The sequence below is a fragment of the Oreochromis niloticus genome, linkage group LG18 (assembly GCF_001858045.2).
Source record: "Oreochromis niloticus isolate F11D_XX linkage group LG18, O_niloticus_UMD_NMBU, whole genome shotgun sequence".
Lineage (NCBI taxonomy): Eukaryota > Metazoa > Chordata > Actinopteri > Cichliformes > Cichlidae > Oreochromis > Oreochromis niloticus.
The window spans coordinates 19,149,987-19,167,285 of NC_031982.2; the positions used below are offsets into that span (position 1 = coordinate 19,149,987).

At 39.8% G+C, this 17,299-nt stretch overlaps 1 protein-coding gene across 1 annotated transcript; it reads right to left on the bottom strand.

Moving 5' to 3' along the window:
• Positions 1 to 1,496: 1,496 nt before the first annotated feature.
• On the bottom strand, positions 1,497 to 16,115 carry wnt3a (wingless-type MMTV integration site family, member 3A). Its single transcript, XM_003438094.4, has 4 exons — positions 14,930 to 16,115; positions 9,914 to 10,155; positions 4,588 to 4,853; positions 1,497 to 4,491 (listed from the first exon to the last, which is right to left on the bottom strand). The coding sequence occupies exons 1-4, from the start codon at positions 15,049 to 15,051 to the stop codon at positions 4,012 to 4,014; spliced, it is 1,110 nt and encodes a 369-aa protein (XP_003438142.2). The 5' UTR covers positions 15,052 to 16,115; the 3' UTR covers positions 1,497 to 4,011.
• Between the last annotated feature and the right edge of the window lie 1,184 nt (positions 16,116 to 17,299).

Consider the following 17,299-nt stretch of genomic DNA (forward strand, 5'->3'; position numbering starts at 1 on the left):
AGAGGACACTGATTGCAATTAGGTCCATTGTCTTCCATTTATATGGTTATTGGGTGGCGGCACTTGCAGTCTGGTCGCGTCAAAGTTCTCACAGTCAGGATGCCATCTCACTCAGTGCAGCTTCTGCAGCCTCCTCTGGCAACTATCTGTGAACAATGTTCATCTCACTTGTGTGACAAAGCAGCAAGGAGGGTCTGACCGAAGGGGCTATTTCCTTAAACCAAAGCACACTGTTGCTGCAGGGCCCGAGTTTCTGTTCATCCTGTGATGTGTTTCATGTTCTCTACTCATTCGCCCATTGAGCTGGTGTGAAAAATGTCAAAGGTTGCATTGTGGAATGAGCTGCCGACACCCTCCAGGCCGTTAGATAACTCCTGAACCTGGCTGGCTCCCAGGTTCATACACAACAGAGTTTTCAACGTGTCTTTATTCCTTTCCAGTCATGGGGAGGGGTTTAGAAGCTGCAGCACTCTAATGAGTGTCTGAGTGCACCCGCGTAATGAGTTAAACTGGGACAGAAAGCTTAAAATATAGCTTGATGTGGAGGTGAGCACACTAGTGAATTCACATGAATGACGACGGAAGGGTATCACTTTTTTGTGGTGCTTCCACTCCGGAGGGGGTGTGTATCAATCTTTCTGTGTGATAATAGGGTTAGATAGCACTGAGATTTGGCCTCTGGTGGTGACATTGTTGCAGGGCTCAAAGACTATCAGGGGTCCAGCAGCTGAGCTGGAGCACTGGTGGGCTCTATTCACACCCAACTCCTAATCTATCTTGAGATAAGGTCTTTCTCCTCAACAAAGCTCCATCTTATTCTAAACTCTCATTACTAAGATTTTTTTTCGCCATTATTGTTTCTCAAAAAGCACAGCTGGCCTCTGCAGTTTCTCAAAGGAATCAAATTATGAGTCCAGCCTTATTTTTTCTTCTTTTGTCCCATGACAAATCCAAAGCCTGTGGTTGGGCATTAGGATCTGAATCTATTGGTGTTTTTGACTAACTCAACATACCAAGGATGTGACTGTGATTAGGTTTTTAATTTTCTGCTTAAAAGATAAATCTATCTATCTATCTATCTATCTATCTATCTATCTATCTATCCAGGGGTGTAATTTCCAGGGGGGTTAGGGGGGTTATGACCCCCCCCCCCCCCCCCCCAATAATCAGACCCAACCAATATAACCCCCCAATAAAATTATGAATTATCTTGCATGTTCATTTTCTTTACTCATTTCAGCTATTACCAGCAAAATAGTTGCATTTTTAATCATCATCAATCTATCTATCTATCTATCTATCTATCTATCTATCTATCTATCTATCTATCTATCTATCTACTTTTCACTTTTATCTTTGATAATGGGTCTGGGTAAGTCATTTTGGAAAATGAATTGGCTGCCCCTGTTTTAGAATAGAATAGCCTTTTATTGTAGTTGTACATGTACAACAAAATTCAGGGAGCTCAACACCAGTTGTGCACGTTTTAAAAATATAAATAGTACGGACAGCAAGAATAAATACCAGACAAGAGGAATATTAAATGCATTATACTGTCCTCAGTGTCCACTGGCCTCTCCTCAGGTAAGCCAAAACTGAGCACTCATGGCCATTGATTCAGTAATTTCTCAGCTCTCGTGACAGATCAGTGTTGACATTAAAATATATTAATAAAAATCTTCAGCCACAGAAAAAGAAACATTGTCTCTTTTTTTTCTTTTTTAAATATTTTTTTTTATTTTGGTGTTACAGAGTTAACGTTTAGAAATCTACTACAGGCAGTAGGACAAACAACACCTGTATCCAGTCAGTGGAACAACAGAGATGAGGTAAAAAGGCTACAAGTTACAAGTCACACAACACCATTTCAAAACATGTATTTCCGCAAATATATACTTTTAATTACTAATATGTACATAGCATAAAATAAATAATTATAAAAAAACATCGGCTTTTAGAAATTCATAAAAACACAAGAACTAGTTTGTACAAAACTTTGGATTTAAAGACTTAACAAAAACAAATTAGAAAGTAACCAAATTATCCATACAGGCGATCACTCACAGAAAAAGTGTACTGTAACAGGTCTTTTAGTATGAATGCTGGTTGCTGCGTAGTTTGCTAAAAAATGATCTAATATGTGAAACTGGTTATGGCTGTTTATTGATATTTTCAGTCGTGACGTTATCGAATCCTGGGTGGGCATTTTTGAATTAAACGCACACGCCTGAGACGTAGCATTACATTAGCTGTAAACATTAATGAGAAACTCTACACACTCCTCCACAGTGGAGGCGATCAGTGAAACGCACTTTTCATAAACTTTATGTAACTTTCTGTCTCAGTTTTCAGTAGTTTTACATTTTCCACATAAATAAAAAAATGAATTTTTATTTTGTATTTCTTCTCAAATTAAGAGAGCACAACGTGTTTCATCTTTGCCCTGATGTTTTAGCATGACTACAAGGTAACAGATGACTAAAATAACATATTAAACTCTATTCTGGTCTATTTGGTTAAACTGTTTGCAAAAATTAGTAAAACTTCACATTTTTTTTTTTAACCCAAACTACTTATAATAGATTTCTTTCACAGAAAGAATCAATACATGCCAAGAATACAAATATTAAACAGACAGACAGACGAGGACAAACTGTGTGTAAGGACCTAAACACGTACACATATTATCGTAGCAGCATTAAAACAAAGGAAGTATTGATAGTTTCAGTGATGCTGCTTGTTGTTTAGTTTGGGAACAAAAAGCCACGGCTGAGGATGATCACATACACACGTTTTGGTCATCACATTACAGCGACTGCAAATTACACTGCAATATTGAGAGCTTATAAAATACAGCTTTGTCTGCTTTTTTTTTCTTTTTTTAATTACCATTTGTGCTATGTTTACCAGGGAGTACGCTTCTATTTGATTAAATATCAAAGGAAAGGAATATTATATGTGTATATGGGAATACACCTTTTATAAATAACAGCTTTCCCCACACCGAGTCACGTGGCACATCACTAATACTGTTAAGGATAAGGAGAACATGCTTCATATTCATCAATGGGACACAAGTACTGACTATCACAGCCTCATGCGGTGGGTGGGGAGGTTCTTTTCTGGTCTTTGGTCATAACTCTTGGTGGTTTTTTGATCCAGGTGTTCTCTGGCCTTTCGGGAAATGTGCAGACTGTGTACTATATTCTCATTTTGCTGGCGCTTGTCGGATGTGGCTTCCTTTCTACTCGCGAATAAAATTAGGGGCTTAAAGCAGATATTAACTGGTTAGCTTAAGAGATTGAGAATGTAAACACATCACAGCAAACAACTACATTCACTCAGGTGCAAGTGCATTCTTACCCAAACATCAGTAACATATAACACTTTGTAAAAGAAACACTCACGCACACAATGATTGTGTTAGTGTTCAAAAATACGCAAATAAAGTAGTCATATCGAGGAGGAGAAAACATGCTGTTGAGTGTCTGATCATGTGACCTGCTCACAACTCTTGTTACTTTTCATTGCAAAAACAAGCGATGATTAAACATTGAAGGAAACGTTCACTTTCAACGAAATGCCTTTTTTTTAATGGTTTTTTTTTTTAGCCTTGTAGATTTGAAAGCATTGGCAGTGCTGGACTATTCTTGATTAAAAGTAACTACACTGGGAAAAAAATCACCAATATGGTGTTTGTCAAGTTCTCCTTTCCTACATCAGCACACCTTTTTCATGCTCGCTACGGATATCAACATTATTGCCATCATCACAACTATCCATCCATCAGGGTGATGTTCGTGGACTTTGACACCTACTCGGCTGTTTCAGTTAATTTACGCAGAGACTCACTCGTTGTAGCATCAAAACAAAAACACGAGGCAGTTGTGTCTTTGTCCGCGGACATGTCACAGAGCTTTACAGTCTCTCTGGTCTTGCAGGTGGGAATCTGCATTTCTTCTTCAACCCAGTGAAGTCATTATGTTTTGGTGAGAAAAGACGAAAACCTCTCTATTTGCAGGTGTGCACATCGTACACCCTCACGCACTCTTGACAGCTGACATAGCAGCACCAGTGGAAAATACAGTGACACTTCTCCTTTCTTTTCTCAGTCCTCGTGTTGTGACCTCTGCCGCAGCACAAAAGGTCACACCCGTCTATGCCGTGGGACGTCAGGTTGCAGATGCGATCCCGGGTGCCAAAGGAGCCGGTCTCAGGATTGGGGTCACAGAAATTGGGTGAACTTTCATAATAAACCAGGTCGCGCTCTGTAGGAGGTTTGAAGTAGTTGTACTTGGGTCTCAGGGTCTCCACCCATCCACGGGACTCCTTATGTTTCTCAACCACCATCTCAGAAGCGCTGTCATACTTGTCCTTCATGTAGTCACCAACAACTCGGAAGTCAGGCTGAGACCACCAGCACGTCTTGACCTCGCAGCTGCCAGAGAGTCCATGGCACTTACACTTCAGAAACATGTTGTCGTTGAGAGACTACAGATTAACAAAATAAAGTTTAGTTAGTATAACTTTTAAAAGCAGAAGAACTGCTACCACAGACATAGCAAAAACACGAATAAAAGAACTAACCATTCTCCCTGCTTCGTTGTTATGGCGGTTCATTGCTGAGCGTGCGTCAGGCCGATTCTCTCTTGCGTCAGCAAACTCCCGGGACACCATGCTTCCAAACTCCACATCCTCACTGCAGCCACCCCACTTCCAGCCCTCACCAGGGGGGCCTTTGTGACGTGTATCACATCCACAGATGTTGGCTGAACCCTCGGCGCAGGCACGGGTCACCGCAAACGCCACTCCCGCCGAGGCAATAGCATGAACGAAAGCTGACTCTCGAGTGGCTGGAAAGACAAAGACAGACAAGGGTCACTTGGATAATGTATCTCTTGAGTATTTCCAGAATGAAATTTATATTAAATTTAAATTAAAATTCATAAGAAAGTTATAGCTTTAATACATAATATATAATATATACAATGTGTAAATTTAATAATATGTAACACATGAATATATTCTTATATAATCTTGTCAGCAAACATCTTCAAACAAACCAAACAGCAAAGCATCAAACAAACTAAGTACACCTTTACTCCTGTCTGCTGTTTGTATTTGGGTTGTATCTATTATATCGCAACAGTGTGTGGGTTAATTTAGCCAGACATCAATCGTCCTGTCTCTAAATAAGGCCAGCAAGGCCTCTGCGTCTCTGTCTGACATAGCTAACTGATGAGTCAGAGGGATCAGGATCTTTCAGAGAGATGAGAGGAAGAGACGGGCCTGACAGGCCTATAATTAAGAGACTCAATTAAGCTTTTGAAAGGTTAGGAAACAGCCTCACACTGAGGGGACAGCTCATAGACACAACATAGAGATGGGTCTTTAGCGATCAGATATACCATTCCAAAAAGGGAAAGACTTTCCTGCTATCCTTTCCTTGTCAGCTGCTTTAACATGAATCATTAAGACAGAGCGGTTGCTTTGAATATATGTACTTGTATGGTCTTGCACAAACACAAGCAAAGACAAAGAAAGAGAAGAGACAGCATGAAGTGGAAACTTTAGGAGTAAACATGAACTGAACACACCAAAGAAAAAAAAGAGTAAAAGAAATGGTTTAAGATCAATATTGAAATCTTACAACATTTGCGTGAGATGTGTTTGAGTATGTGTTTGATAGAAACAGTGCACGTTTCTGTGTGAAGAACAAAAAATGATAGAGAAAGAAAGAAAGAAAGAAAAGAAAAAAAAGCAAAGGCATATAAAGCTGAGGGGAGAAGGAGCTCCTCCCTTACAGCAGGTTCCAACCAGTTCCAGGACTAAAGGGCATTAGAAACAATGATGCAAGAGAAAAGGTCTACTGGCATCCCTCACCACCCATTTCATTGCCACTACTGTATACACACAAGGTTACTAATGTTCAGATACATTTGAACTAATGCTCTCCTTCCCCAAATCCCACTTTGTGAATCCAACACGTTCCTTTTTATTTGGTGTTGTTTCATTTTCATGAAAAGTCAAAGTAGCCAAAGACTGCGCCATGAAGGAACTGTCTACAGTGATTAATTACACATTACCATGCTTCATCTAAACCTGACTGAGCATGAGCTTTGTGTTTTCAGTTTGAGTGAATATCTAAGGTGTTTGGCTTACATTAAATCTGAAGTGACGTAGAAAACAGATTTAATTTCAAATGCAGAAAAGGATTTTGGAACTAACATTTGTGACTGAAAATAACTTTGAACATACTTCTGTGCTAAAAAAAGCGCACAGGCATCAGCATAGATATTCTGTGAACTTGTCATAGAATTATGTGAGGGGAGTGAAATGTTGTGGTAAAATAGTCAATGAAGAAAGATTGAAGCACATGAAAAACATCCTGGCATTTCTGTGTGAAATGCTGCTTTACAAGATCTTCACAAAGCCTGGTGTTATCAAATGAATATGCATTCAAGAAAATGGAAATATCTCTATAATTTTTAAGACCTTTGTTGAAATTTTCCCCCATTTGCCCTAACTGCAAGCTTCTGATTCATCAGATTACGTTTTTTGCTGATATTGACTATAAACATACAACACCTTTCAAGAAACTGTCATACATTGTAAATTTAGTTTCAATGGTATGGTATCACGGTTTGTGTGTGGCCCATTTATACATGACAGTAAAAACTCACTGGAAGGTACTAATAAAAACTTAATCGGCCTAGAACGATAACCCATTTTTTTAAACGCATGTTTTCATTTGGATTTAAATCATTCACTGTACCTGGAAGCTCCACCTGTGACATTAGCTCCACTGCTTTTCCTTAGTTTTATGACCAATTTGTGGTATTTCTTCTCAGACAATGCTTTTCCACCAAACTTTGCCAGACTCTGGCAGGCCAAGTGGTCCCTACAACCTGCTGGGGGGTTGAATCCCCTATTGTGTTGCCACTGTCACGCTGTGTTAGTCCCACAATAGCCCCAGATATTTTATATGAAATTTGCCCTGGCTAGTGATTAGTGGGGACCAAGTTAAGTCATAGCAACAGAGAACTATGCATTGGCTGGACCCCGCTTGTCGGCAGACAGGGAAATCCCTATTCAAATGGTTTAATAAAACAATCTAAAGGGCGTGTGAATGGGGAAAAGCACTTTTTCTCCTGCTTAATCTCATGGTTGCGAAGATATTGTGCTCTGAGCAGTGCCCAGCAGGGAGTGGGGCTAAGGTCCCCCCATCAACTCCATTTACCACATCCCTTCTTTCTTTCTTGCACAGAGTTAATGATATACTGGTGAGCCAGCTTCCCTCCCCCAGCATGGAGAGACATACGTCTCATGAAATGCAGGGACCTTTTGGCTCATCCTAAATAGTTACTCTTTCTCATCCTCAGGTCATAGGTCACAACCCACATCCCCTGTCCTTTTCCTAGTTAGTTTAGATGGCACTTAATAATTTAGATCAATTTATTTAGCTGTATTTCCTGGCAAACAAAGCATCCTGGCCAGTGCAAACGTGCCCACAGTGAATGAAGACAAGCTAGAGCTACAATAGTGTCAAACTTTTCAGTATCCTTTACAAATTGCATAACAGGAATTTCCAGTTAACTTCATTATCTTCAAAAAGAAAAGTGACTGTGCATTGACTTCCTGTATGGGTGTTAAGACTTGTGAAACTGTGACTGTCCACTTTTTATAGCAAAATAACCTTTACTAATTCCATCACATGAGTCATAAAGAGGAGACTGATTATACCCATATAGCAGGCAGGTTTTCTGTAAATACCAAGAATGCCGAAATAGCTCTGGGATCGGCTCTGCAGACTGAGGAACACCTGTGCAGCTTTCTATTACCTTTCATCACAGGCAGATTCCAGTGGTGCATGTTTTGACACTTTAGTTAATGTAAATTAATGAGCACTGACGCAGACATAGCCTGGAGGCAGGGGTGTGGAGAAAAAAAGAGGTTTAGACCATGTGTAAGGAGAGAACATGATATAAGATATGCCTTCTTTTTTAAAGTAATAATACACTTAGATGAGTGTTTGTGTGGTCAACTAATGTATGTTCACATTGAGTAAGAGCATTTTTATGTGTATATAGTTAAATGTAACCCATTAAACTTATTTTCAAAATGCAAAACCTGTTCATTTCAATTAATTCTTTTAGTTGTAGTTCAACTCTGTTTACTACATTGCCTTCTTTTTTGTAAAGGCTTTATTCCTTTAGTCCCTCTTAATCCACTTCTTTAAAACAAACTTCTAATGTTCTCGGTGGAGTTGAAGTAGACATGGGCAGTGATGCACTGAACTGACAGTAACTAAGCCTCTGTAGCAAATAAAGGTGCCTACGCTTCCTTTCAAATCTGGCAACATAAAGGAAGGAGGAAACTGACTAACAAGAATCTGAATTTCAGACAAACTGACACCAGTGAGGACAATGGCCTGGTTGCATGGACAAACACTAGCATCAATCAAATCCAATGAAATGGAAGCTCTCTCCTACTAAGCCCTATCAAAGGCCTGTGAGCCCCTGAGCTACTCTCCTCAGCCTTTGACAAAAGCACTTAATCCAGCCACTTTGACCTCTCACATTATTAAGGGCCTGAGTGACCTTAATCCAATCAAAATGATTTACTAGAGCCCAGTGGCTGCCTTCTCTTTCCAGTCAGTACCCCTGCAATTTAGGCCTGGGAGGGGATGCAAAGGGAAAGACGTGGTGGCATTTTGCACTACAATAGCAGTGGGATTGAGAACCCCTATCGTTAGCCACCTACTTCAACTCCAGCCTCTTCTATCAACTGGCTCAAGAGTTTATTAAAAGCAATTGGCCTACGTGACCCCCGGCCCCCTTGTGTTTACATCAGTCTTCCGTAAACTAGATGACGAGTTTAGATCATGACCCTCAGCCACTGGGGCCTGCATGCATTCTTGATTTTAACTCATTTCAGAAATCAGGAAGAAGAATTCACCTTTCATCCAATCAAAGTGTGAATCTGATGTTTTGGGAAACAGTCTCATTTGCTTTCCTGCTGGGAGAAGGAATAAAGTAAAAAGATCACACTTATGTCTGCACACTAAATATTGCACTAGCCCCTCATAAATTACTAAGAAATATTTCCCTCTTTAAAATTTTTATTATGATCAACTGCATTAACTATTAAATATACACATCTTTCTTTCTTTCTTGGTTTTATGGCTAGTTTTCTGGGCAATGGGGATTTCTCTTGCCTGAGCTCACGATTAGACACATGCCTGAAAGTTATCACTGCGTGAGCTAAAAATGTATTTTGGAAAACCTCTATGCTTCAGTTCAGTTCATCTCTTGGGTAAAGTACATCAGAGGAAAATACCAGCAATCACAGGGGATCCCCTCCTAAAGAAAACTCCAACAAGACAGAACTCACTCGACTTAGGCTAATCGTGTACATCGTTGCATGCACGCAGACCCCTGAGACTTGTTCAGTCTAAAGTCTATTTAAACAAGGATTTGAATCAGCATAATGAATGATGCATGCTGGGAGTGCAGCTCTTCTAATGCAAATATAAGACAAAGGGAATATAGAATTGTTAATGGGAGAGTTAATCAGCAGAGAGACATAATAAGTCACTTTTATTGCTCTTTTTTCGGTCGGTTTAAAGAGCTAAATACTTCCAAGAACTTTGCAGAGATTAAGACATTCTCAAATACATATTCAAAGACAGTGGAGTCATCATAAGCTAATAATACTATTTTACTCTAGTCATCTTTTCCTGTCAAAGAAAGGCATAGTTTGTTTTTGTTTCTGCACAAAGTGTTGCCTACTTTTTACTGATAAGTCGCATTTCTTCAAGAAAATAGTTTTACAGACTTAAGGACTCTACAAATTTTTGTTTTTTGACAGAAAACTAGCAGGAAAGAAAACTCTGTGTGCTTTGTAACATTACCTTTATCTAACACTGGACCAAAAATGGCCAGACTGTCATTGATGGTGGTGCAGTTCCAGCGTCGGCCTCTGAACTGGTGCTGACACTCCTGGATGCCAATCTTCACCCCCTCAGCCACACTCGGCATGATTTCCACATAGTTCCGGCAGAAACGCAGCTGCTTGGGCACCAGACCTGGTATGCTGCCACAAAGGATAGGTTGAGTGCCCAGTGATGAGTACTGGTGGCCGACTGCTAGTGACCTACAAGCAGAAAGGAAGTCATGTTGTCAGTGCATTTGGATAATTATATCTTATCTACCTATCTGTCTGCGTCTTTATCTACTGATATAACACCACTCAAGTGGGGGACTAATTTCCCTCCTGGTGCAGTGTAATTTTACGTCTGAGTACGTTTGATTGTGTGTGTTTATTTTTCTGTATCAGATGCTACCATTAGACGTCCATTCTTTATCCCTTCAACTACCCTCTCTGCAGGCACCTGGCCTTTGTGTGTATTGAAATTGCAGCCCTGCAGTCTCAGAAGCAGGCAGTGTTTCTGTTTAAGATGAAAGTCCGTTATGCATCCAGAGGTCTTCATAGACCTTAAGCTGACAACTTGGAAAACTGCACCTTGTTATTAACTGTCCGCACACTTAACAGGCCTTCAGCTTAGGGTAATAAGAGTGCAAACCCTACGCTGAAACTTCAGAGAGTGTATTAAGAGTAACGCTGAACCTCCCCTCCTTTTTTCTTTTGAGGAAGGTATTCTGGGATACAACAAGTGCAAACTTGGTTCACTGATTACATCTCTCTCTATCTCTCTCGCTCTCTTTGTGCCTGTATTGCTTTCTCTCTGTCTTCGTTTTCTGTGTCCTCTCAATTAAGACTTTTAGCAAGTAGTAATCATAGATATTGGATATCCATTTTATAGTATTTAATGTAACTGACCCATTTTTAAGAAAGACTTTGCTGCACTGTGCTTGTATGGCCATGTTTTGGAATTTCCACTTTGCACAAAAGGCATACTGATTTATGCCATTTTGTTGAAAGTTTTATATACTTTTCTTAGGATTCTAATCAAGCAGTGTAAAAAGTGTGGGAGGCTGATTCGATCTGTCTTTACCCTAAAAACAGCAAAGCTTTGCCCCTCAATGACTTCAAAAACAGCTGAAGGCACTATTTTCTTTTCCAAAGCAAATCAAATATTTACTTCTGGCTTCTAATCCTTCTCTTCTGCCAATATAAAAGCAGTTAACAGGTTTGAATTTGGATTCTGAACTCCCTATTCAAATGCATTTGATTATATATATTTATATAAATTAATAAATTGGCCGCAGCTTGGTGCCGAAGTCAGTCGGGACAGGCTGGATAGAAGCATGGATGGAAAACAGATGGATGAAAATGACATTTTTTCTTTTAATGCATGAATAACTGACCTGAAGTAATTGCCTTCTATGGTAAGTTATCAAATCAGTACGTTGACTCTTTCATAATGGCACAGAAGAGCCAAATTATTTAATAGCACAGTTCCTGTTATCTTTGGCAAATACCTTCTGGAGTAGCTACAAAGTAGCTTGCTGGCAATCAAGACAAGCCCTTAATTTACATCAACTGTCTATTAAGGACTGAACGCTGGAAGGAGTGTTCAGTTTGTCATCCCCTGGGCGATGCTGGAGTCATAATGGTTAATGTAGATTCTCTATAAATGCAGCTTCAGAGCAGGTGTGCAGTGTTTCGCTTTGCAGTTAGCTCACTATCTGCCGACCTGTTCACTGCTGTTCAAGGACTAATCGCTGATCAAAACAAGATTACCAAATTCCTGACTTTGGCCCTCAGGCAGGGTTTTTTTAACCTGAAGAAAAGAAAGAGCCTCACAGTCAAATGACCCCACATGCTGGCGGTTTCTGATGGCTTTCATCGGACCGACCTTTAATACCTCAATTAAGTTTTACATTCAAAGGTTGATTTTCAGTTCTCTGTAATTATTAAGGATGTCTGCCAGGTGTCAATGGTGCTCCTGAGCCATGAGCTGACCCAATGAGTTACTCCTGTTATTTCTTCCAAGAAAACACCAAAGCAATGAGTCACATTGGTTTCAACAGAATTTCTTGCCTAATTTCTACAGACTAGACCAGCCTAATTCATCATAAATGAGACAGCCAGTAAGTGAGCAATGGCACGCTAAAAACCTCTTCAGAACATACTGCATTTGTCTGCCTTTTGTTTGCTACAAACAACAATACAGTTTCCTACTACAATTGACCCCTTTTGTACTGGTGAAAGTTCATCAGCCAAAAAGAACTGGTACAGATGTTCGGGTTAGGAGCAGAGCTCTCTCTTTTTATCAATGGATATGAAGGAGTTGTCAGTTGTAGTTTTTCTCTGTGTCTTTTTGAACCTGCATTCAAGTGTTTTTTGCAAGTGAAATTGAGTAAATGCCGAGTGCATCTCAACAGCAGGTAATGATGAAGGTCAGTGGCAATATCATCTTGGGAAAACCAGCAACTTTAAGGGTCCTTGTACTCACACCTATGAGGGTCAGCTTAGAGGTATTTCTGCCCAGTCACTGTCTTGAACTGTACCCCACAAGCTCAACGTGAGTCAGTGTGCTTAGGCTGCTCGGCTCAAGAGCCTCCATGCCTGTCTCATTGGGGCTGAGTAATCCCTGCCACCTCTTTTCTGTGTTAGGAAATGGCCCGTGAGAGGCGGCGGGGCATGTTTCACCATGGATGATTTATGATTTTTTAAGAAGTTATTGCACAAAAGTCTGTGTTGTTGGATACTAATTCCAACAACTATTTTAAAATACCTGCTGTATTATTTAGATTTTAGGTATTTATTGAGTCTTGGCAACTTTAATCTCTTTAATTCTTTCTAAAAAAAAAAAAATCCACTGATTTTCGCAGCGTGCCTGCTTTGCAGAGATGTTGCGCATGTGATGTTCAGTACAACTAATGAGGAAACACAGGATTCACTCATGCTGTTAAGGCTGATGTTTTCAAAGGAGCACCTTAGTGATAACTGTTACACATAAATGCTTAAGCAAAATATATATGATATATATGACTTTTTGCCTCAGTACAAAGTTTCCCCCACTCATCTAAGTTTATCCAGTACAGGTTTAATGCATATTTCAGCAAGCCCAAGCAGGGTGCCTTAGAATTACCACTTTACTTGTGGGCCCTGAGGCCTTGGAGCCGACTTTGACATCAAGAGAATATGTTTGGGAAAAGGAATGTGCGGCAAGCTTTCACCTCCAGGTATTTATCTTCTAAGGTGGGGTGGACTAGTGAAGAAGGTGGTGGGGTGGCGGGTGCAGCCAGGCTATGTCATGGCAGGTCGAGAAGAGACAGACATGAACCTGTCTTAGTGCAGAGCCGTATCCCCAAGAACGACTGCGGTGCAGGGGTTGAGAGTGATGCAGCTCCCATGGCTGCTTGAAGGCAAGCTTCTGTCAGCAAAACATCGTAAGCTGCTTTTCACTGAAGTTCTAGATCATAGATGGCTGGCATGCTGTTAGCAAACGGAGAGACAATGCAGGCATACTGAGTGCAATCCCAAAGGAACCACATTATTTGACTTGGGATGAGTTGCCATGAGACAGAAAAATCACTCAAGTAATCTTTCAAATTAAAAAAAAAAAGTTCAGCATTGTGTCAGGAATGAAAGAACTGAAAAGTGATTTCATGAGCTACTTTTGCAGTTAGACATTATTTATATAGGCGGGAGTGATGCAGCAAAATTTGCTTCCATTATGTTTACCTCTGTTGTTAGACCCTTCAATCACTGACCTGGCACCCTCCAAAATCAAACAATCAACACAGAAGTTAGCTCTGGGCTTGCTGCAGGGTTTCGGCTATGACAGAATGGAAAACTGTTCTTCCATTGTGTCATTCATAACAAGCTCCACAAAAAAAGAAGAAAAAAAACTCTTATGAAGGGTGAATTTCAAGGTTTTCCCTGGCTGTGTTTGCCAAAGTACTAAGAAAAAAAAAGGTCAAAACTTTATCTTGCACTGGCATCAAATAAATACAGTAAATTAAACATTCAACTACGCTGGAAAATAAAAATCATAATAAAAATGCAGTGTACCGATTTGGGTCAAGACCCCCCCATCTCTCCATCCCGAGGGCCCACTTTTATATCAGGATTTCCTTCCAGCTGAGCATGTAATTAGTTTCTCATCAGTCTTACCACCAGGGGACCCATTAAGAAAAGTAGATTAAGCGCCCTCCAAATATTGAATGATTTATTAGAAATCAGGCAGAAATATATATATATATATCTCTATATATATATATATATAGATATATATATATAACTTTGTTAACAGCTAAGACTGATGGATGAAGCTGGAATATCACAAAACAGCACATCTTCCTGCACAACATACCAAAATACAATTATCCTGTAGTTTTTTTGTTTTGTTTTTTAACTACAAACTAATTACACTATCATAATTTTAAGGCAGCTCTGCTCTGCTTTATTAATGTCAGCGTCACGCATTTGGTTCTTTTTGGCATTTACAAGGCAGAAAGACTGAAAAAACGAAGTCGGGAGGTAAGTGCGAAAATGACAACACATGGCAACATACAATGACAACATCGCCATCACCACGCACACACACACATATACACACACTGGACGCACGCGAGCACACAGACACACGCTTGCAAGCACATAAAGTTTGCACCTGCTGCATTCTGGAGATCAAAATTGCTCCCGATTTGCAAAGTTGCACGTTTCATTCATCTTTAGCATTTACAGTTCAGCCCATCCTGTCGCCTGTATACTTTCGGTTTCCATGGGTTACTAAATGTCATTTTAATGACCTGATTAGAAAGTCACGCTGTGCATGTCTTTTAATATTTTAAAAAGTAACGTTAAAAGATCACCGTCACCACACGCTAAAGCCCTGCAGCTGACAGACAAGCAATCACAACTATAACAACTCAAAATCACAGGTCATCCAAAATCCCCGCATGTTTTTTAATTTGCCATTATTTGTCCGGGAAATAATGAAAATTAAACTTACCACCAGATAGGATAGCTTGCCATGACATGCGTAAGCCCACAGAGCAACAGGAAACATCCAAGGTATATCATCCTTAAAGTTTCGTAAAACATCTCCAGCAGAATGCCTACATGCGCACTCATCCGCGTACGGATTTTAACCGAAGCGCTAAGAAAAAAAAAAGAAAAACAAAAGAAGAAAACGAAGCTTCACTGGCAATTTTTTATTTCTCTTCTCCAAAAGAAAAAAAAAGAAAGAAGAAAAATCAGAGGCAAGTCTGTCTTTCCCGAGTGCTCGTGGCAGAACTCTCGGAGCCAAATATTAAAAGTTAAAAGCCGCTTGCTTTTTTTTTTTTTTTTTTTTTTTTAGGACCCAATCAGCAGGTATTGCCAAAGGGGGAATTCTGATGATATGTTCCCTCTGTTGCCTTTCAGGCAGCTTGAACTCAAACACCAGAATGAGCTAATTTTAAGATGTGTTTTAGTGCTCACTGAGAATTGCTCGGCATTAGCATGCAGCGTGTGTGTGATATATAATGTTGTTTAAAGGAGAGAGGGAGGGTCTGAAGGATTTTAAATAGACATCGGAACCCCTGTGGATTGCGTAGCTATAACAACCTGTCCGGATTTCACTCCCTGGCTTGAAGCTTCTAAAATGCAGAAATAAATATGTGTGAATTGCTTCAGACCATAATTAAGCCTCTCCAGTCCTTTATGTGCGCCTCTTTGTCATGAATGTAAAATTAGAGGTTTGGAAGTGCTTCTAACAAGCTGAAGGGTTGGCTTAATTTAATAAATCTGGTCATAATGAAAAAAATAAATAATAATAGTAAAAACAATTTTTTAATTCCCTACAAATAAATAGCTAATATCTTTTTTATATAGTTTAAAATCTGAAAAATATATAAAACCTCAGGATTTCTGTCAGCAGCCTATAGTTTCTTAAATTGTAAAATGTGAAAACGATGCTCTAATTTTATTATTTTTTTCATCAGCCTATAAATTAGGCGCATCTTGACGTTTAAAAGCTACCGATTAGCAAAGTTTTGTTTTCTTTTTTTCTCAAACGGTATTACCTCATCCACTTAAGAATATTACTATCTGCATGATGAGCTGTCAGATTGCGATTCCAACGAAAATATCCGATAAAATTGGCCGCAACACTGACTCTAAAAAGCTGACTGTCGGTTTTTCCCTTCTCAGTGTCAAGTGGCTGTTGATAGCTGATATGAGGTGGACCCGTGTTTTATCTACAGGCAGTGATGCTTGTCGTTGGAGTTAAAAAAAAAAAGAAAAGAAAGAAAAAAGCTGCCTGTTGTGCAATATCAGAGCCTGATGACGCAATACAGAGGGGGGAACAAATTTACTGCTTCAAGTTTTAGTTAAGTTCAGTCTCTTCAGTGTTTTAGTCAGCACCTGTCGCTGCTATGAAGACGATCTTAACTATGAGAGTAATGAGTTCAGTTTCAGTAAACACCCACATGCATGATTATTGCTTTTTTGGAATTTGGGGGGAATTTGTTCAACAACAGGAAAAACTAAAAAACTGGATTAATGTGTGGCAGCTTCAGGTGCAGCAGCGTCAACACATGCCCAGTCATGGATTGTTTGATAGCTGTGACTACCCTGTACAGAAAATACGCTTGCACAACGTTTAGGTTTTATTTGCTTCACTGCGCAAATGCAGCTGTTCCATGTGCCTCTTGCACACTTTCTTACTGTCTCCACACTGTCATACTTGGTCTGCTGCAAAATAAGTATACCCGGTGCGTTCATTTTGTCGTTCCCTGGCCGGTTTAGTGACTGGTTAATTGGCTACACAGTGGCCGCTCAGCCTTGCCTGCCGTTATTTTCTCATTTCCTCTCGTTCCTGGCAAACCGAAGGCGCAGAAGGCTGAAGGCCAGCGCAGAACGAAAAAACCTTTAATGGGTTCTAAGACTAGATGTTACCGCCATCTAGTTGACATCGTTGCACATTGCAAGTCAAGCAAAGGGTAATCACGTTTTCAAATAAAACTAACTTTACAACAGCTACTGCATTACCATTATCACGGAGCATTGAGATTCAGTACAAATTTTAATCACTGCACCTTAGGTTGGGTTGTCTGCATTGTCGCGTCATAGACTCAACCACCGGTTTATTCCTATTTAGAAGGCGATTCTTGGTTTGCTCCCATCTTATTTACAGACTTATATTCAAGAAGTGTGGGAAGTTATTGTCTTAGATACCCAAGAGTTATTCCTCCTATCTGCTTCAATGAATTTGGAAAAAGAGCCTTAAGATTTGCAGCTCCTTCCTCCTGGAATCATCTAAAACTTAAGGAGCTGCTCTCACTTGATGAATTTTAGGCAGTTTTAAATTACTTGAATGCAGCTAATTCAGGCTGTAAAT

Bases quoted from the DNA above. Each gene is read 5' to 3' on its own strand.
- wnt3a (XM_003438094.4), bottom strand. From the start codon at position 15,051: ATGAGTGCGCATGTAGGCATTCTGCTGGAGATGTTTTACGAAACTTTA. The intron at 10,156-14,929 runs GTAAGTTTAATT...TTCTGCTTGTAG, and splicing joins GCAAGCTATCCTATCTGGTG to GTCACTAGCAGTCGGCCACC. The intron at 4,854-9,913 runs GTAATGTTACAA...TTGTCTTTCCAG, and splicing joins TGGTCCAGTGTTAGATAAAG to CCACTCGAGAGTCAGCTTTC.